The sequence below is a fragment of the Pan paniscus genome, chromosome 8 (genome assembly GCF_029289425.2).
Source record: "Pan paniscus chromosome 8, NHGRI_mPanPan1-v2.0_pri, whole genome shotgun sequence".
NCBI lineage: Eukaryota > Metazoa > Chordata > Mammalia > Primates > Hominidae > Pan > Pan paniscus.
Genome location: NC_073257.2, coordinates 107869207 through 107891650, shown reverse-complemented (window position 1 = coordinate 107891650; position 22444 = coordinate 107869207). Strand labels below are relative to the sequence as shown.

General features: G+C 38.0%; 1 protein-coding gene across 1 annotated transcript in view; it reads right to left on the bottom strand.

Moving 5' to 3' along the window:
• The window catches only part of CC2D2B (coiled-coil and C2 domain containing 2B), a 170316-nt gene that overhangs the window by 46318 nt on the left and 101554 nt on the right, over positions 1-22444 (bottom strand). Inside the window, 7 exon segments of the mRNA XM_055093218.2 lie at positions 3835-4038; positions 5541-5679; positions 13515-13662; positions 15460-15610; positions 18767-18944; positions 21367-21479; positions 21672-21774. Coding sequence (XP_054949193.1) covers positions 3835-4038; positions 5541-5679; positions 13515-13662; positions 15460-15610; positions 18767-18944; positions 21367-21479; positions 21672-21774 — 1036 coding nt within the window.

Genomic DNA, 22444 nt, shown 5'->3' with positions numbered 1-22444 from the left:
GTAACAACTTTTATTTAACAAAATATTATATTGCCATTTCATATCACGTTATTTACATTGTTTTTTGGCGACAGAGTCTCACTCTGTCACCCAGGCTGGAGTACAGTGGCACGATCTCAGTTCACTGCAACCTCTGCTTCCTGGGTTCAAGTGATTCTCCTGCCTCAGCCTCCCAAGTAGCTGGGATTACAGGTGTGTGCCGCCACACCTGGCTAATTTTTGTATTTTTAGTAGAGACGAGGGTCTCACCATGTTGGTCAGGCTGGTCTTGAAGCCCTGACCTTGTGATCTGCCCACCTCAGCCTCCCAAAGGGCTGGGATTACAGGCGTGAGCCACCATACCCGGCCTCATATCACTTTATTTACTTTTAAAGTATTAAGTTTTAGGAGTTAACACAATACTCTGGATATTAATATTTTAATTTTATATATGTTGGGAATAACTTTTCTAATCTGTAGGTTTTTAATTTTAATGTTATAAAATTTATTAATCTGGCCAGGCACTGTGGCTCATGCCTGTAATCCTAACACTGTGGGAGGCCGAGGCCGGCAGATCACTTAAAGTTAGGAGTTCAAGACCAGTCTGGGCAACATGACAAAACCCTGTCTCTACTAAAAATACAAAAATTAGCCAGGCGTGATGGCACACACCTGTAGCCCCAGCTACTACAGAGGCTGAGGAACGAGAATCACTTGAACCCAGGAGGTGGAGGTTGCACTAAGCCGAGATCACGCCATTGCACTCCAGCCTGTGCGACAAAGTGAGACTCCATCTCAAAGAAAAACTAATTAATCTTCTTCTTTATAATTTATACTTTTCGTGTCTTATTTAAGAAATACCTTTGTATCCCAAAATTGAAATGCCCATTTCAAGTTTTGCTTTTCACAAGTAATCTTCACTACACATGGTATTTATTTCTTTTCTGACGTCTGAATCTAATTTTATTTCTTTCCACATGTATGAATAACAATTCCAGAACCAGTTAATGCATCCTTCATTCTTTTCCAACTGATTTGTTATCAGGGGAACCCACCCCCGATAATTCAACATGGGTTCTTTTCTATTTCCCTAAGTGTTGGCCAGTCTGAGAAATAAAGGGAAAGAGTACAAAAGAGAGAAATTTTAAAGCTGGGTGTTTGGGGGAGACATCACATGTCAGCAGGTTCCGTGATGCCCAGCTTTAAAGTTTCTCTCTTTTGTACTCTTTCCCTTTATTTCTCAGACCAGCCAACGCTTAGGGAAATAGAAAAGAGCCCACGTTGAATTATCAGGGGAACCCGCCCCCAATAATTCAACGTTATTTCACGTAGGTTCTTTTCTATTTCCCTAAGTGTCGGCCGGTCTGAGAAATAAAGGGAAAGAGTACAAAAGAGAGAAATTTTAAAGCTGGATGTCTGGGGGAGACATCACATGTTGGCAGGTTCCGTGATGCCCCCCGAGCCGTAAATCCAGCAAGTTTTTATTAGTGATTTTCAAAAGGGGAGGGAGTGTACGAATAGGGTGTGGGTCACAGAGATCACATGCTTCACAAGGTAATAAAATATCACAAGGCAAATGGAGGCAGGATGAGATTACAGGACCGGGGCGAAATTAAAATTGCTAATGAAGTTTTGGGCACGCATTGTCATTGATAACATCTTATCAGGAGACAGGGTTTGAGAGCAGACAACCGGTCTGACCAAAATTTATTAGGCGGGAATTTCCTTGTCCTAATAAGCCTGGGAGCGCTACGGGAGACTGGGGCTTATTTCATCCTGTATCCACAACCGTAAAAGACAGACGTCCCTAGAGCGGCCATTTTAGAAGCCTACCCCTAGGCACACATTCTCTTTCTCAGGGCTGTTCCTTGCTGAGAAAAAGAATTCAGTGATATTTCTCCTATTTGCTTTTGAAAGAAGAGAAATATGGCTCTGTTCTGCCTGGCTCTCAGGCAGCCAGACCTAATGGTTATCTCCCTTGTTCCCTGAACATTGCTGTTATCCTGTTCTTTTTTCAAGGTGCCCAGATTTCATATTGTTTAAACAATTTGTGCAGTTAACACAATCATCACAGGGTCCTAGGGCGACATTCATCCTCAGCTTATGAAGATGACAGGATTAAGAGATTAAAGTAAAGACAGGCATAGGAAATCACAAGAATATTGATTGGGGAAGTGATAAGTGTCCATGAAATCTTCACAATTTATGTTAAGAGATTGCAGTAAAGACAGGTGTAAGAAATTATAAAAGTATTAGTTTGGGGAACTAATAAATGTCCATGAAATCTTCACAATTTATGTTCTTCTGCCATGGCTTCAGCTGGTCCCTCCGTTCGGGGTCCCTGACTTCCCGCAACAATTTGTAATGACAATGCTGTCAAATATAAAATTTCCACATATGCATAATAAGTCTATTCTATTTCTTTGGTTGGGAATTGCATTTCTATATTTACAGTTTAATATGGGTAGAATTGGCAGTTTACAATGTTGACTCTTCCTATCAATGAACATTTACTCAGATTCTTTTGTATATCATTCAAAAATATTTCAAAATGTTATCTGTTGAGTTTTTGCATAACTTTTGTCAAATATATTCCTATGTATCTTACAGTCTTTATTGCTCTTACAAGTGATATATTTGTTAAATTACATTTTTAGTGGGTTTTTACTGGTATATTAGATGCTATTTATTTTTGTTTAAAATTTTTTCGAATTTTCAAACATATAGAAAAGTAGAAATATATATACACACACATGTGTATGTGGGTGTGTGTGTAATTTTTTTTTTTTTTAAAGACAGGGTCTCACTCTGTCACCCAGACTGGAGTGCAGTGGCAGGAGCTCAGCTCACTGTAGCCTTGACCTCAAGTGATCCTCCCACCTCAGCCTCCAAGTAGCTGGCACTACAGGTGTGCTCCACCATGCCCAGCTAATTTTGTTTATTTTTTTGTAGAGATGAGGTCTCACTATTTTGCCCAGGTTGGTCTCAAACTCCTGGACTCAAACTATCCTTCTGCCTCAGCTCCCCAGAGTGCCGAGATTACAGGCATGAGGAGTCACTGCACCTGGCTGAAAAAAAGAAATTTTAAAATCCATATCTCTACCCCATTGATTAAATAATTAATATTTTATCATATTTGTTTTATCTGTTTTTATTTATTTTATTTTTGGCTAACATATTCTCAATTACAGTCATGATGACACTTTAAGCATCTCTAGATAAATACTTCAGCATGAATCTCCAAAGACTAAGGACATGCTTCTACATAACCACAATGCCGTAAGCACCACAAGCAATTCTCCAATATTATCTAATATTTGATCCATATCCAAATCTCACCAAGTAGCAAACTTAAAGCAACTAATATGAAAAGCTAGCCTTATTTGATAGTGTGCTAGACCTGGCTGGCACCAGCTAGTGAGAACCTATTGTGCATCTCAGCTTTTGTTTTCTTTTAGAAATATTTTAAAGATTCTAACATTGAGATGGGCCTTATAATTAATGTTTAAGTTTACTGTGGTAGTGTCTCTCCCCCTTACTCCCAAAGCCGCTTTTAAATTGGTGATACATTTTATGATAACAAAAATATAATAGTTACATAAATTTAGAATATGCCTAAAGGATTTTGGCTGCTGAATACTGAATAGACTGTTTGGACAACACTAAATCGTTAAGTCAAGCTGAAGAATTTCTGGAATTTGGGAGATACGTATATTTTTAATGCCTAAAGAGAAGGGAGGAAATCTGTCTACAGATTATTAGCTTAAAAAAAAAGAAATAAATTAAGATAGGGTTAAAGCAGCAAAACGTTAACTTTATCATACAATAAGCCATATTCAAATAGAAACCAAATACCTGGAAGACTAAATCTGGAATCTCTGTATCATGGAGGGGCATTTGCTGTAGAAGGAAATTATCTAATTGACCTGCATTTCTAAGTTGCAATAGCTGGAAACGTTTACTCTTTGCCATTTCCTCTTCAGAAACGAAGTTAAATTCATCTTGCAACTGTTCAAGACGAAAATACTTTGGAATATCCTGCCCCTTAAGTCTCATGTACTGTAAAACGCAAAGTCTTTAGTTAAAATATTAATTTTTTTTAATTCAGGAATTACTTCAAAAGACTTTTTCCCCAACTGTGAGATCTGAGTGGCAATATAAGTAGGAAATGGAACAACTGAATTTGTAGTCTAGAACATACAAAAAACAAAACAAAACAAAACAAAATAGAATCCAGCCTTTGTGGCTTTCCAACCTTTTCCCAGTCATGACTTACAAAGAAAATGAAAATATTCGCACTGAACACTGAATTTTGTATTGTACACTGATAGGGCAGATGAGACTGTTCCTATCTGGTCGTCCTGAGTTGAGAGAGGATCAATACTTCTGTATACCTATAACCAATTCTGCACCTCAGCTGAGAAGCTCTAATCTAGGGAGTTTACTTGCAGCAATCTAATCTATGGGTTGTTTTATTCAACAAATGCAAATGTGAGTGCATAGTACACACAAGGAATAGTGCTAGCTGCCATCAGAGAGACACAGATTTCTTAGCTGTAGTTCCACAAGGAAAAATAAAATATATGAATGAATAACTACAGTAGGCTGGGCACAGTGGCTCATGCCTGTAAACCCAGCACTTTGGGAGGCCATGGCAGGTGGATCACCTGAGTTCAGGAGTTGAAGACCAGCTTGGCCAACATGGTAAAACCCCCTCTCTACTAAAAATACAAAAATTAGCTGGGCGCAGTGGCGTGTGCCTGTAATCCCAGCTACATGGGAGGCTGAGGCAAGAGAATCGCTGGAACCTGGGAGGCGGAGGTTGTGGTGACCCGAGATCGCACCACTGTACTCCAGCCTGGCAACAGAACGAGATTCCATCTAAAAAAAACAAACAACAATGACAACAAAAAACAAAGAAACCTATAGTAAAAGGCAGAATGAAATTAGAGTCATAAGAGTTGATTTTTTAAAAGAGAAGAAGAAAGGTTAACAGGAAAGCAAGGAAAGAAAATGTGGTGCCTAACTGAGGTTACCAGGGAAGCATTTATTAGACTTGCAGGGTGAATAAGATAACCGCTATGGATACCCTTCTAGGCAGAGCAGTGGCATGAATAAAGGTATGAAGAAAGCATGTGTGAGGTACATAGAGCAGTTCAGTTGGCTATAAAGAAGAGTAGAGGTGACCATATAATGGAGTCTGAGAGAAGGAGTGTGTTTATAAATCATCTCGGTATCTTCAGTATCTAATACCATGGCTGGCACATGGTAACTGCACAATAGATGTTAGCATAAAAGACTGTCGGATGTGCTGTGGCTGCTAAGTAGTGGCAGAGGACCATCCATCAGGCCTAAAGGAGGAATTATTTCAGTTGCTGAGTTTCTAATTGTCTTTACAGTATTGTACACTGGTTGAAAATGGTCTCTGTCCTCAGATTTACTTTTACATAACCCCAAGAGCCTAGAAAAATATATAGCAAACTATGGGGGAAACTATACTTTCCTAAGTAGAGCTTAGGAAATAGAATATGTTTACAGTATTGATATTTGCTTTAACTTACTGTAACAGATTCCATTAAATCAGAATATTCTGGATTATTTGGATCAATTCTGACTTCATTTGCCCATTCAAAAAGCTTCTGTTCATTCATGAGCCATGGAATTCCAGGAACACTTCTTGCATCTACATTCCTTAACATACTAACATAGAGAAAATATTTTCTGAACTTGCATACATTATAAAATATATGTATTATATATAATACACTGTTATATAGGGTAAAAACATACCCATTCTGGGTATTTGAAGATAAAATTTATCCATCCTCTGTATTTATGGATAGAATAGAAAGTTGAGATGTGACATCTCTCCTAGTTTTCACTCTAACTTGTATCACAGCTTTTTGATAAATATTTATAAGAGACAATAACCTTATTAAGAATAGTCTGTAAATATTCATCTTTGCCATCTATATTGTATGTAACAGCTAAAATACTGTAGATGCTTAAATGAATGGTGCTTATGGGATGTATTATGTAAACCCTAAGCATAGTAACTTATTAAATGTTTTCTTTTCACAGGATGCACAATATTGAAATTTAATCAAAATATTCACTTAAGCAAAATTAAGAAAGCACAGAAAATAAAAACCACATTTAGGCTACATATTTACAGTGGAAACATAATAGAAAGTAATGCAATTAACTGGGTAAGTATGTGCCAGAGGACCATCCTTGGTCATATGAGATAATCTTTTTTTTTTTTTTGAGACGGAGTCTCACTCTGTAGCCAGTTGCCAGGCTGGAGTGCAGTGGCGCGATCCCGGCTCACTGCAACCTCTGCCTCCCAGGTTCAAAGCGATTCTCATGCCTCAGCCTCCCGAGTAGCTGAGACTACAGGCACGTGCTACCACGCCTGGCTAACTTGTGTATTTTTAGTAGAGAGGGCGTTTCACCATGTTGGCCAGGATGGTTTCAATCTCCTGACCTTGTGATCCGCCCCCCTCGGCCTCCCAAAGTGCTGAGATTACAGGCATGAGCCACTGTGCCCTGCCATGAGATAATCTTAAAAGTTGGAAAGCTGTAAAAGATAGGCTAGACTCATAATATATTCTTAGTGACCTTAGCTATAGACTAAGTGCAAAAGGAATTCAACCCTAATTGAGTAAGGATTTCTTTAGAGCCATCAATTATCCCAGCTATTTAATCTGTCTCTTCATAGAGAATTTGTCTTATCATGTGTAACTAGAGAAATTTGGACTACAATCCAAATTTCTACAATCCTTTCTATAAAGTAGTCCAGAAAGGTTCCTGTCTATAAATTGGGATTCCAGAAATACAGTTCTGACACGGATTCAACAATGTCTTAGCCCAAACACGAGCACACATTTTATACTGTCTCCTTCCCATTTGTTCATATTTCTTTGATGATTCTTCTGAGGCTATTGCTGCAAAAGCCAATGTGTGGTATGGTAAGATGTAAGGAAAATTACGAACAGGTGAAGTTTGCATATTCTTCTTTTCTTTTGCTTCCCATGTCTGCCCTCATTTTGAACTGTTTTGATATCTATGTTGTAAGAGATCGCTAGGACCTGACACCCTTGACACCATCATGTAATAAATTTTCCTTCTTGAAACAGTCTTAGCCCAGATCACCTAGAAGACAGCCTCAGGTAAAGCTTAAATCTTAACGAATAGATTAGAAACTTTTCCCATTATATCCTTTAACAACAACAACAACAACAACAACAACAACAAACAACAAAGAAAGTTGTAATTGAATTTCAACATAGTCCCATGGTTTCTGCCTCAGAGAAAGTAATAAAAATCTCAGAGCCTTGCTACAATGATTCCCCCAGCTGCTCCTATACACGTTTAGCTGTAGGCTATGGCTCACAGCAGTGCTGTTCTTGGGTCAAAACCAGTCAAATGATTGAAGATTTTCCCCTCCCTCCTTCCCTCCCTCCCTCCCTTCCTCCCTTCCTTCCTTCCTTCCTTCCTCCTCCCTCCCTCTTCTTTTCGATTGAAGATTTCTACTTTGGTGATGGAGAGCTGGAAGCAGTACTTTATAAAAGGCATGGGAAACTCTTTGATTGTTGTCTATCTAATGCAGCCCTGACATTTACATCTTGTTTCTGACAAAAGAATCAAAGTATAGCATGGCCCCAAGAAAGAGGCGAGCTTTAATTCTAGCAGGCCCCAAGACCTTGGCTTATACACCCAAATGCAAGGCCACAGCCACCACATTTGTAAATTGAGGTAAAATATACATAACATTTACCACTTTATTTTAAAATACACAATTCAGTGGCATTAAGTACACTCACAATGTTGTTTAACCATCACCACCATCCATTTCCAGATTGTAATGATGGTTGTACAAGCCTGTGAATATATTAAAACCATTGCATTGCATGTTTTAATTGGCTGAATTTTATGGTTTGTGAGTTGTATCTCAATAAAGATGTTAAAAAATAGTTAAAAATATAACTGTGCTGAGAGCTAAGATAAACATTCCTGTGAACCAGAAATGGAAAAGAAAGGCAGAGTGGTGAGTGGGGATAGCACTGTGGGCTTGCTGGGCTTCAGGCCTAGGAGCAGTCCGTGGTGGTTGTGGGCTCAGTTCCTGAGACAGGGAACTAGCACCAGGCTTATCATTTTAAGCCAAAGATCTGGGGGGAACTTTACTTAGATAAAGAGACCTTTAAAAAAATACTGACCACTGCATGGGGCCATGGCTTTTAGAAAGCTATGAATCTAGAGAGGGAAAAGGACACAGACACTGCCCCATAATGAGGAACTGAACTAGGCTCACAGCTCACCAGATACCTAGATCTGTGATGACTCCAATAGCAACCCAGTATAACAACCCAATCTCCCAACCTACCCAGTAAGTAGGCTTACAGCCCACTTCTGGATTTAGGAGGACAGATGAAGTCAAATTCAGAACCATTAGGTAAGGAGGGGTAGATACAGAAGGAGAGAGAGGAAAAAAAAAAAAAAAACCACCAAAAACCCAGAAATGTATAAATCAAAATCACCCAAAAGTTCTCCAAGTCAAAATGACACTGCTAACCAAAACTTCTGAGCAAAGAAGCCATGCTCAGAAAAATAATCAACAGTATCAACTATCAGAACATAAATTAATTCTAGTTGAAATTCATTTTATGAAAGTCTGCCAAACACATTTTAATGAAGTATGCTTACGATGTAAAAGCAAATGAAAACTAATAATTCACTTTTAAATGCAAGAAATAATGGAACAAAATGCCAAAATGAAATAAGAAAATGTAGATATGAAAGAGAATCAAACAGAAAACTTGGCAGCAGAAAATAAAAGTAAAAATTATAACATAAAAATCAAATAAACCTTATACTGGACAAAGTTGAATAATGAATTAAGGAACTAAAAAATAGTACCCAGAAATTCACCCAGGATGCAGATGAAATAAAAACATAAAAATGTGAAATAATAGGTAAGAGATGTGGCTAATAGGCTGAGGCTTGGCTGGGCTCAGTGCCTTAGGCCTGTAATCCTAGCACTTTGTGAGGCCAAGGTGAAAGGATCACTTGAGCCCAGGAGTTTATCAGCCTGGGCAACATAGCAAGACCTCCTCATCTCTTAAAAAGAAAACAAAGAAAGCAAGAAAAAAATTAGCTGGATGTGGTGGCACCTGCCTACAGTCTCAGCTACTCGGGAGGCTGAGGCAGGAGAGTTGTTGAGCCCTGGAGTTTGAGGCTGCTATGATTACACCACTACATTCCAGCCTGAGTGACAGAGTGAGACCCTGTCTCAAAAATAAATAAATGAATAATAGACCAAGAGGCTCCAATACAAATTCAATAAGAAATCCTGAAGGAGAGAAGAGTGGGAATGGTGAAGAAGTAATATTTGAAGAAATAGTGGCTGAGAAGTTTCTGTAATTGATGAAAGATGTGAGGCTTTAAACATGAAATTTATTCTGCTAAGCAGGAAGAAGAATAATGATAAATCCACACATATACAGTATAGTAAAATGTCAGTACTTTAAGGATAAAGCAAAATTTTTTTCGTGGCTCAAATGGCAGTTTCTTCCTTTTTTATTAAGGTTAAAGATACATAATATAAAATTTACCACCATTTTAAAGTGTATGATTCAGTAGTATTATGTATACTCACGGTACTGTATAACCATCATCATTACCTATTTCCAGAATTATTTTCTTCATCCCAAACTGAAACTCTGTACACATTAAACAATAACTCCTCATTTCTCCCTTCCCCATCCCTGGTAACCTTTATTCCACTTTCTGTCTCTGAATTAAAGTGAAATATTTCAACATTATCAGAGAGAAAAGATAGCCTATAAAAGCCCAACATTTAGACCAATAGCAGACTTATAAATAGCAATGATAAATCCCACAAGATAATGCAGTACTGTAACAGCTTCAAAGTGCTAAAGGGAAATAAATAACATCCTCAAATTTTCTACTCACCTAAACTATTAAGAATGAGGGCAAAATAAAGACACTTTTAGATCTAGAAAGGCTAAAGAATTTTGCTATCCATAGAAACTAACTGAAAGAATCATTAAAGGAGCATGCTTTCAGCATGAAAAGTAAATCGAGAATGAAGGATGGGAAATAAGAAATAAGGTAAACATAAAAGTCAATGAACTATGTTAAAAATTTCATTAACTAGTGTGTGTAAGAAAAACTGTTTCATGTTTAAAAATGAAAACTCTAGACAACGATCATTTAGGTTAGAGAGGTGTGGTGTTTTTTTTTGTTTGTTTGTTTGTTTTTGGTTTTCTGATTTGTTTGTTTATTGAGACAGAGTCTCACTCTGTCACCAGGCTGTAGTGCAATGGCATGATCTTGGCTCACTGCAATCACCGCTTCCCAGGTTCAAGCGATTCTCCTGCCTCAGCCTCCTGGGTAGCTGGGACTACATGCGTGTGCCACCATGCCCAGCTAATTTTTGTATTTTTAGTAGAGATGGGGTTCCACTCCACCATGTTGGCCAGGCTGGTCTCAAACTCCTGACTTCAGGTGATCTGCCCACCTTGGCCTCCCAAAGTGCTGGGATTACAGGCGTGAGCCACCACGCCCAGCTGGAGAGGTGTGTTTAATGTGGTATTAAAGCACTAAAGCTGGGCTGGGTGCGGTGGTTCATGCCTGTAATCCCAACACTTTGGGAGGTGGAGCCAGGCGGATCACCTGAGTTCAGCAGTTTGACACTAGCCTGACCAACATGGAGAGACCCCGTCTCTACTAAAAATACCAAAAATTAGCTGAGCTTGGTAGCGCATGCCTGTAATCCCAGCTACTCTGGAGGCTGAGGCAGGAGAACTGCTTGAACCAGGGAGGCAGAGGTTGCAGTGAGCCGAGATCGCACCATTGCACTCCAGCCTGGGCAACAAGAGCGAAGCTCTGTCTTTAAAAAAAAAAAGCATCAAAGCTTTCTGAGACTCTCTTTCGGTTCACTACTTTATCTACAGTTCAGTCAGTGTTTGATGAATGAGTAAGTGAATGAATGAGTAACAAAACTGCCTTTCAGTTCTCCTTTGGCTTCATTCTCTGACTTCCACAAGTCAGTCCTGCCCTCTGGAGCACCCATCCCATTTCCTAGAACCTACTGCTCAGAGCCAGTCCTTGAGCTGCCACAACAAAACTGTGGGAAAGTTCTGTAACTTCCTCTAATTGTAAAGTTTGACTTAGAGAGGGCCCTGGACTTTGAAAACCTCTTTTGCAATTTACTTCCTGCTGAAACCTGTCATCTGTCCCACTCTTGCATGTAACCGTTTTCAATCTTTTGTAAGCTTGAGTTTCCAAGTAATAGGAATTGTAAGACAACGGAGACAAGCCAATGAATATGGCTTGAAGGTCACTTGCTGGTAACCTTCAGTGACAAGTGGGTAGGATTAGGAAGGGAATGGGTGAACAGAAAGTGGAGGGAATGTATGCAGACCAGTAGGCCACACATAGGAGAACTCTGGCAGGAAAAATCTAGCCAAAATGGGCTTCAGGATTTAATCAGGTGCTTGAGTTTTTGCTTGTTTGTTTTAAAACAAAGAAGGCTTTTGGGTACAAAAGACCAACAGCCTAGGGAGATGGACAAGTTGAAGATAATGGAAGAAAAAGATATAAATGCATCCGTAGAATTGTAAAAGAGAGTTGCAAATTACCTGCATAAAAGTTAGCCTCAGAGTGAGGAGGACAAACATCTCACTCCAAGAAAAATGCAAACAATATTATGATGAGGCAAAGATTAGGAATAGCTGCTGTGGAGACTATGCTACAGAAATATTAAGAAATATAACAAAATAATAGTTCTAGGTATTAAAAACTTTTCCACTGGCTCCAAAATGAATTACCTCTAATAACTGTAAGATTTGCTCTTAAAATGACCTTCTCCAGGTCTCTAAGAAGATGACCTCATTTACTTAGCAAAACAAGGACATCCATCAAAGTTCCATTTCTGTTTTCATAGTGATGACTGTCCCATTCCCTGAGTTAAGGAAGAGAGAGTTTCTCTTCTCCAGAACCATAGTTATTCACTTGGGTTCTGGTTTGATACCTTCCTGACTCTGAAGGACCTTATACTCTTTCCAATATATTGGGTCTTTTTCCCCACTGATTTCAATCTTTTGTAAGCTCATCACTTTTAATCACTTCTTTTAAGAAGATAAATATGGCTCCAATTTTCAAGAAATCTGTACCTTGATTCTTTTGTCTTCTGTTATTTTTTAGCTTTTTTTTATTGTCAAACTCCTTGGTAAGTAAACTACCCCCACTATGTCAGTTTCCTCCATACCAACGATCTCCTTGTGCTACTGCCATTTAGCTTTTTTCTCTTTCAGTTTCTTACGTACCGAAGAAAAGCATTTATGAACTCTTACTATGACTCTGGCCGTATGCTACTGGTTTTTATATATAATGTTCTCCCTGTTCTTTTTTAAACAGTCTCTAATTTCAGTTTTGATTTTCCATTTAATCCAGTTATGTATAACAATTTTCAAAACTATAATATTTTTAAAACATAATTTTTTAGAGAAGTTTTAGATTTGCAGCAAAATTGAACAAAAGGCACAGAGAGTTCCCATGCACCCCATCCCCATAAACATGCACAGCCTCCCCAGCTGTTAACATCCCTCGCTGGAGTGGTACCTTTTTTTTACAATCCATGAACCTACATTGACACATCATTGTCACTCAAAGTCCATAGTTTACATTAGGGTTCACCCTTGGTCTTGTAAATTCTGTAGGTTTTGACAACTGTGTAATGACATGTATCCACCATTATAATGTTATGCAAAATAGTTTCACTACTCTAAAAATCCCGTGTGCTCCAACTATTCATTCTTATCTCCCCCTGGAACCTCTGGCAACCACTGATCTTTCTACTGTCTCCATAGTTTTGCCCTTTCTAGAATGCCATAAGTTATATGAAGCTTTTCATTTCCGTTTATTTTTAAAAATATGTGTTAAGATGGGGAGGGGAGAGGATATCTTTTTGTTATCATTGTTCATTATTTTAAATGATGAAATAAACTTTTTCCTTTATATTTACCATTTCCCTCAAACATAGCATATTATGGAAGCCAGCATTATCATCATTTTCATAGAATTTACTGTACTTATTTCTAGTAATCCCACAAATAATTAATCTGAAAATTAACCCCAACCCTTCTGGGAACTCCCAGAATGATGATAATGCATAAATGATTCTTTGCTAATCCAGAATGACTGGGAGATATACAGGCCCCAGAAATAAAGTCCCTGGGAGTCTTGACCTTTGCCTACAAGCGAGGGACTCTGGGAATGCCTCTCTCATCATCTGTGTGGCTATAATTCCAAGCATTGAAGGGACACATTCTCTTACATATAAATACACATACTGCCTTAGTAGAGTGATTTAAATAAAAGATAAATCAACATTCAAAGAAACTAAACTCTTCCTATTGCTGCTCAAGTTTTCTCTTTTACACATAATATGTTTTGTGTGATGCTTTGCTGAGACCTGGCATTATTTTTCAAAGATAAAAGTTTATTACCTGCGGTAAGAAGATCTTAATGATTGTGGCATAGGTATCAGAGGAAGACCATTTTCATCTAAGCTCCATGATAGAGAATAGCTAAGTTTTCCTGATGTCAAAAGACAGAGTTCTTCAGTTCCATTTCCCTCAAGAAGAAAAGGCACATCTGTTTATAAAAGGCATTAAAAACATATGAATTGTTTTAAGTGCAGTTGAAGCACATTGTGGGTTTCTTCCTGAGTTTTACTTGTGGAACTCTAGGAACACAAAGGAAGATCTGTGCTAACCCCACTCTTTTTTTTTTTTTTTTTTTTTTTTTGAGACAGAGTTTCGCTCTTGATGCCCAGGCTGGAGTAAAGTGGGGCAATCTCAGCTCCCTGCAACCTCCACCTCCTGGGTTCAAATGATTCTCCTGCCTCAGGCTCCCAAGTAGCTGGGATTACAGGTGTCAACCACCACGCCTGGCTAATTTTTTGTATTTTTTAGTAGAGATGGGGTTTTACCATGTTGGCCAGGCTGGTCTCAAACTCCTGACCTGAGGTGATCCACCTGCCTGGGCCTCCCAAAGTGCTAGGATTACAGGTGTGAGCCACCACGCCCGGCCCTAACTCCACTCTTATCTTAGTGCTCTCCCTCATCTCCTCTCTAAGATCCTTCAAGGACTACAAAAGAGAAGGTAAAGATTGAGATGAATATGTAGAGATGAATATCATGATTTTCTTCCTTTCATGCCTGGAGGCTTCTTAACCATTCTCTGTGGGAGTGGCTTCCAGCAAGAAAGGACCATTGGCAGCAGAAAAAGAGGCCAGCAAGCTGTTCTTTCTCCTCTTTCCTTACATTCCCAAGTCTTCTGCATCTAATCTCCAAAGAGTTTAACAATACTTCTTAAAACTTTTGCTGAGTGCACAGCGTTCCCTAAATTTTTTGAGTCCTGAGTCTTTTGTCCCGGGTCTCCATAAGCTTATTTTTCTGCTTCATCTGGACTTGAAGCAAACTCCATTCTTCCCTCATTCTCTGCCCATTTTTTCCCCCTCTCTCCTCCTTGCTCACTTGTTCATACTTCCTTACTTTTCACCAAATAGGTCCTAGTAGTTTCCAAACCCCTAGGAAGGTGAAAGAAAGGAATAATGGGGAGAAGGAGAGGAATGACAGTGATCTCAGAGACGCACTAACTTACATTTAACCGTATAAGAGGAGTAAAATCAATTGAAAAACAACTAACAGAAACATCCCTTCTTTCTTCTCTCCTTTTCTCTGTCCCTCCCTCTTTCCTCCCTCCCTCATTTTCTTCTTCCCTTCCCTATACAGTTCAAAGACAAACCCATATGTCTGCGAGCACCTGTAGGTTCACTAAAGGAGAAGTCGAGGCAGAGCAGCCAGCCCACTCAAAAGCAGAGCTTGCTTTCCAGACAGCATTCTGTCCTTGCCTTGGATGGCCTACAAAAAGCGTGGGTGCTAACTGCTCATTTGAAATTTCCCAAAAATCTGACCCAAGACAAAACTTTAAACAATCTAGTTTAAAATCTGAATGAATAATTTAATTCATTTTTAACAGAATAAACACAGGGCCAGGTGCAGTGGCTCACGCCTGTAATCCCAGCACTTTGGGAGGCTGAGGGGGGCGGATCACCTGAGATCAGGAGTTTGAGACCAGCCTGGTTAAAATGGTGAAACCCTGTCTCTACTAAAAATACAAAAATTAGATGGGCGTGGTGGCAGGGATCTGTAATCCCAGCTACTGGAGGCACGAGAATTGCTTGAACCTGGGAGGTGGAGGTTGCAGTGAGCTGAGATCGAGCCACTGCACTTCATCCTGGGTGAGATTCTGTCTCAAACAAACAAACAAACAAAAAAGAATATTGTAAATACAGGATTTTGTACTTATGTGAGTGAGCCAGGGTCACTTAGGAATATGGTACTCAGGAAGAAAATAGGGGGAATGTAATATTTTTAATAAACTCACTGCTTCCTGTTTCTCCATCGGCAGGCATGACCAGCTTATCAGAGCTAAACTCTACATATTGCAAAACGGTTTTGCCTTTCAGCTCTGTGTAGTTAGGTAAAGGTAAATATAGTTTTGCCAGTAAGCTTGTCCTTTCACTTTTTTCATAAACCTAAATATAAAAGAAATGGCTGATAGATCACTAAAAATACAACACAGAAAAAGGAAAAAATAAGCACCCTTAACAACATATATTTTTTTTAAATACCAGAATATAAAATAAGTATTGCTCTATAGCATTTCATCCACATGATTATGAGAAAAGCAGCCAGTCATGTCCTTGAAATTGTAATGCCTTTTACTGGCTCCATAGAAAATGAATTGAATACAAGGGATTATGAATACAGTTCTGAGAATAAATATATGAGGTACATATAACATAATATCATAGCAATTTTGAGTAGCACTTTAAAAATTCTTTATCTCATGTAAATCTGATAAAAATTATAGGAAATAAATATTATTCTCATTTTATAAGTGAGGAAATGGAAGCTGTATATGAAAATATGTTTGTTTTTATTATAAGTGGTTGAGACTCAGGTTGAATTGCTTAGGAAAAAGGTAGTGATTGGTCATGAAATTCAAGGATGAGTTAAACAAGCTATGGGAGTGGTGAGGGAGGAAAAGCTCCAGAAGAAAGGAAAAGGGGGTGCTGAGTAGACAGTCCCATAGAGGTTCACTGGGCATGAAACCCAGGTCTTCTAATTCTATATGGTATGTTTTTTACTACAATTCCATGTAAGTTTACTGCCATAACTATAACTTTTTTCTTTCTTTCTTTTTTTTTTTTTTTGAGGTTGAGTCTTGCTCTGTTGCCCAGGCTGGATTGTAGTGGTGCAATCACTGCTCACTGCAACCTCCGCCTCCTGGGTTCAAGCAATTCTCCTGCCTCAGCCTCCCAAGTACCAGGGATTACAGGTGCCCACCACCACACCTGGCTAATTTTTGTATTTTTAGTAGAGACGGGATTTCATCATTTTGGCCGGGCTGAACTCGAACTCCTGACCTCAGGTGATCTGCCTGCCTTGGCCTCCCAAAGTGCTAGGATTACAGGTGTGAGCCACTGCACCCAGTCTAAGCAAACTTTTTTCAATAAAAAATCTTATTTTGACCTATACTGTGTTGTCAGTGCTTGGGAAAACAGTGATATGAGCTCTAAGAAGGAAATGAGAGGGGAAAATTGCTCCTTGAAAGATAAGAAAGAATGTGCCAATCAAAGTGATGACTTATTAGCCAAGAAAGCAAAGAAAAAGGAAAGTCAAAGAGGCACATATTGTTTCTAGTTATCTGGTTTTACTTCCTTGTAAGAGAGAATTTAAGACACCACACTGGTCCCTTTGACAAAGGCATCCCTACTGCAGAAAGGTTTGTAGGAGTTGTAGCTCTGTGAAATAACTTTCTTATTGTAAATCAGTAAATGGGTTAACTTTCAGAGAACATGAACGGATAAATATATTCAAATGTTGAGTTGGCATTTACACTTCAGCCTTGTGAATTTGCTTAGGGTATGTAGGATGGATTCTCAGTGGACTGTCAAACCCAGGTTCTTGGACTACAGGCTGGAGGCCAGCCCCTGGACAGCAAGGGAAGTGTACTGAGACAGAGAATTTTATCAGTTGAGGGTTCCTAGGAGCCAGTCTTGTCCCCTGACAACTGTCAACACCATGATGCAGATGAGATTGAGCATCTTAAAAGTGGTCAGAATGAAAATGGGCGTTTTTAAACGGAGCAGCTAACATGTACAAAAGCTTAGAGGTAGGAAATTACAAGCACGTGTGGGAAAAGACAAGCAGCTCAGTTTGGCTGAAGTGATGAATGAATAAGGATGAATGAATAACATGCGGGGCATGTTGGTTCATGCCTGCAATCCCAGCACTTTGGGAGGCTGAGGCAGGCAGATCACTTGAGGTCAGGAGTTTGAGACCAGCCTGGCCAACGTGGTGAAATCCTCTCTCTACTAAAGATACAAAAATTAGCTGGGCATGGTGGTGGGCATCTGTATCCCAGCTACTTGGCAGGCTGAGGAAGGAGAATTGCTTGAACCCAGGAGGTGGAGGTTGTGGTGGCTGGGATCGCGCCACTGCACTCCAGCCTGGGCAACAGGGTGAGACTTCATCTTAGAAAAAAAAAAAGAATTAAAAATGTAGGTTAAAGTCTGTTAGGCTAGGGCATATCGATTTATTTTGCAATTTTTGCATTTGCTAACGGTGAATTTATCTCTTAACTAGATTCCTCTCCCTCCCTGCCTCTTAGTTTGTTAGGCTCATATGCTAAGTGATAGGATGATAAAGGACTCAAAATACACATTTACCTATTTGGGGAGGCAGATTTTAAACTTCAAATGATTGGATTATTATATCACAATTTACTTTAGGGACAACAGTAGGAAAGTATAGTTCTTTTTTTTTTTGTATTAGGAATTCAGTGTGGAAAGTAGGCATATTTTTAATGTAGGAATTTCAACAGAGGGACATTGTAAGAGAGTGGAAACCTGAATACATGAATAATGAATAGAACATCTATCAGGAGAGAATAAAATTATTCTCGACATTATAAAAATAATTGTGATTTATATTTGTAACTACAATTCTCTCCCTACTCCTCAAGCACCTCCCTTCTTACACACAAATCTTTATTCCCTCCTAATTTTTTTTTCAAGTCTAGCTTTAAGTTTAACCCCATTTTTAGCCACTAGGACTTCTTGTCTAGACTCCTTTGTTGTCTCTCATTTTTCTCCATCATCCTATTTTCTTCTTCCATTAGTGTGGGGGTTCTTACAGTGGGATCTTTGCACAGAGACTGGGGGTCTTTTGTGTGTATGTTCTTTCATCTGATTCTTAGAGGGATCTAAAAATCCAAAAAAGGAGGAAGAACAAATACAGCAAGAGACTGAAGCCACCAAGTCAGGGATGTGGAAGTTCGTATTATAGAAATCATTCAACACTTAAAATAGCTATGCTACTCATTATCCTGTAAACAGCACTTTTCCACCTCATTGCAATGAATAGTAGTGCTGCACATCCAGGGGTGCAGAAATTTTAGCAGGAGACGAGTATTTGGAACACTACAAATCAAATAACTTTGTACTTACAGCATAAAAGACTAGTGGTGAATTATACATTTATAAATATCTTATCATCTACACATAAAGATCAGTCCATCTCTTAACATCAAAGAAATTACTTATCACATATAACTGTAGCTAACAAAAAATTTTAAATTATGTATGGCATAAAATAAGATACAAAAGTAAATGACAATGGCATACCTCCAAAGAAATCACTTCAGGCCAATATATTAACTGAATATTGAAAATTTGCTGAAACATGACTTTAAAATCAAACTGTAGGGGAGATACTGAAGTACAAGAAACCTGTTTATTGTTGTAAAATATTTTAATAAAGTATTTGAGCTTCTGAATTTTGGCTCTTCTTTTTTGTTCATGCCTAAAAATTAAACAAACCTTTAAATCACCCTTAAAAAGTACAATAGACATAACATATTGTTCTTTCAAAATGTATATAAGCATGTTAAACAGAAGATAATTTCAGAGGACAAATGTTATCTTTACATCAAATAACACTTGTCTACATGTGGATAAAAGTTTCTTCTTCCCAGTCAAATGTTTTTAATGAAAGAGATGTACTCAAAATATGTATTCAAAAATAGAAGAACTAAAATCAAGGTCCTATAAATCATTCAGCTCTTATTTTACTAAATTACAATTTAAAGAGATTACAGCACATATCTACCAGATGTCTTATGAGAGGAAAAAACTGAGGGGCTTGGGAAGGGGGAGGGGAGGTTGAATCAAGAATTTAAAAATATTTTCTAACTTTAAAAAGACACACACATAGACTATGTACACAAACACACAACCCTCCACACACCATGTTGTCAATAACTTCAAAGATGTGGCTCTAAGGCAACAGGCTTGCTGTGTCCTCTTAAAGGTCTTTGTAAATCACCTTAAGCTTTAGGCTGTGTACCCCTTTTCTCCAGGACAGTGGGGAAGCCACCCTATCTCTGAACCCAAAGATCAAAGGAGCAAGCCAGGTTACTTCCCTGGGGGAAACACTTGTTGAGGCATAAGTTGATCCCTTGACTGATATAAAACTCCTAGAGTCTTTCATTCGTTGTTTAATTCACTCAACCAACGTTTATTGAATATTTTCCTAGCGGCAAGAGAACTGATCTAATGATGTTTAAGACTTGACCCTCTTTCTCAGAAGGGAGAAGGCTGGGTGGAAGATAAACCCTAAGTTGAAACATAAAATCCCCTTCTGCTCCCCAATCTAATCACCCTGTGGGCCCAGTATGTCCCTGCCTTATCTGTCCATCTCTGTAACCTTCTCAAAGAGTTAGGGGACAAAAGATTACCTATTCTTATCTCCCTGTTGGCCTCTTTTGACCATATTCCCAATTACCTTTCAAGAAATATCTAAGTAAAAGTTACCCTTTCTGTTGCCCTCTAAAAGTATTGATTTTAAAAATTTGAATTTGATTTTAAAAGTTTGTTGAATTGATTTTAAAAATTTGTTTATTCAGGGTTATAATTATCTTCAGGAAATCTTGCCTTTCTCTTCACCTGTAAACTCTTTTTAATTTTTCTCTAATCTCTGTATTCTTTTCACTTCTATCCTCTATATCGACATATTATTCTTTTCTGGAGAATGAGTTTTTATTCTACTGGGTGTGTTAAATAGATGACAGCAATGCTATCGGATGGCAATGGCTTTGCAAAGATATAAAACACCATACATCCTTTTGCCTTGACTTCCACTAAGTTTTAGTCTAGGTTTTCCAGCACAAATATCTTCTTCTTCCTCTTTCTTCTCTCTCCCTCCAACTTTCATTTTATGGCTCCTGTATTCTTCCCCTTGTTTAGATAGTCTTTTTATATGGGTGTCCTACATAATAAAGTATCTCAGGCCCTTTTTGGAAGAAGGTACAGAACAAATAAAGGATTTCTCCACTGCTGCACTTCTCTGGTCAGAAAGTGGGTGGTGATAATTGTGACTTTGTGTCTGCTGCTCTTTTGGTTGTTAATGTAAGCATCCATTCATTCATTTAATATATATAAACATTTATTGATTACCCAGTATTTTCCAACACTGCTAAATGATGCACATTCCCAATACTCAATGATGGACTGGTACCAAGTGTGCCATGGGATAGAGATGTTGAAAAATTAGACCTAGTACTCTAAGTTGCCATATCCTCTTTAAGGGAGATGGGATCCATAGGCCTAGTAGATGGAGAAATGGGGTTACCTATGATGTCTGTTTTTGCATAATGTTCTAGGCATAGAGAGAAAACATTACAGCTCAAGGAAGAAATCACAACTGTGAAGTAAAGAAGTTTGTAATGTCAAAGAAGAAAATTGTTTAGGGGGCCCTCTTGATGTGAAATAGTTTTTATGAGAGCCAGAGTTCCTTTAACAAGCAAAGACAATGGTATATTACTTTTTACAGTGCCTTTATATCTCACCTATTTATACCTGAATGAAAATTACTAACATAGCAAAACAAAACAAAAAAACCCTGCAAATTATCAATAGATGAAGACTAGCAGTGAAGATATCACAGTTTCTATAGAACACCAAACTGGTTTATGTCCCACCTCAGGCATGTATTAGATGTGTGAACCTGGGCAATTTAACTTCCCATAAGCTACATTCCTTCTTTAAGATGAGGATAATATGGAACTCTATAGAGTTATGGTGACAATTAAATATGAAAATATGTTTTTAAAAACTTAAGAGTGCCTGGCATATGGTACTCACCCAAGAAATCCCACTTTACTATTAAAAACAATCCAATTAATAGACAATATATAATAAAGAAATAATTATTTAAACATGCTTACAATGAACACTTGGATAAGCTTGTTAATTCTGCAGTGAAAGAAAGTTGTGGCCTCAAGGTAATTGGCTTTATTCTTTCAATTTCTGTTTCGTCTGAAGCTAGATATGAGAGGCTCTAGAAATCAAAAAATAAATATATGATTTGCCATGTACATCCCTGTGTAGGACATTTATTCTTAAAATTCATTTATTTCTTGTATTTGTCAGTTTGTTGGATAACTTTTAGAAATACCAAGATTTCACATTCTATCAAAAAATAAAATATTATAAACTAGTTGAGTTTAATGTTATTTTGCAATATAAATACCTCCTGTTTTTTCCCATTCTTAAGTTCTTTTCCTTCATTTTTCTTCTCAGTTTCAGACATTTCTGAGATTTGCTCTTGTTCATCACATTTATTCATTTTAATCCTAATTAATAATAAACAGAATTATTGAAAGCAGAAATAATGGAGGTATTTGAGAGTTGTTCGAGTTTTTGCCAACACACACACACACACACAAAACCAATCTCTTACAAGTAATTTTACATTCTAAGGAAATTACCAATTTGATAAATATTTAAAAAACTTTATAAGCTTGTTCTCGGCTTTCAGATATTTCTCCCTACTCAGTAAATTTACCATTAGTGTTTACAGCCCTTTCTAAGGGCATCAAGAAACCTTTCCTCTGGTGAGAATAAGTAACAGGGGAATGGGGAGATAAATATTCAAGGACACATACCCTGTTTCCTCTCATTTTTCTTTCTCTCATATTTTTTAAGCTGTGAGAACCTGAGCAGGTATAAGGGCAGGTGATCATGGTGATATTAAGTAGTAAATCATAGTTGGTGTTTATGCATAAACAGTAAACAATTCATGGCATTAGCACTATTGCCACTGCTGCTGCTACTACTACTACTATTACTACTACTACTAGCTAATCCTTATATAGTACTTACTAAGTATGTGCCAGGCAATAGTGTAAGTACTTTACACGTATTGACTGATTTAATTATCACAACCCTATGAAGTAAGTACTATTATTCCTCTTTTATTAGTAGTTCAATAAAATCTCAGTTATCTGAACAGTGTCAGAAAAT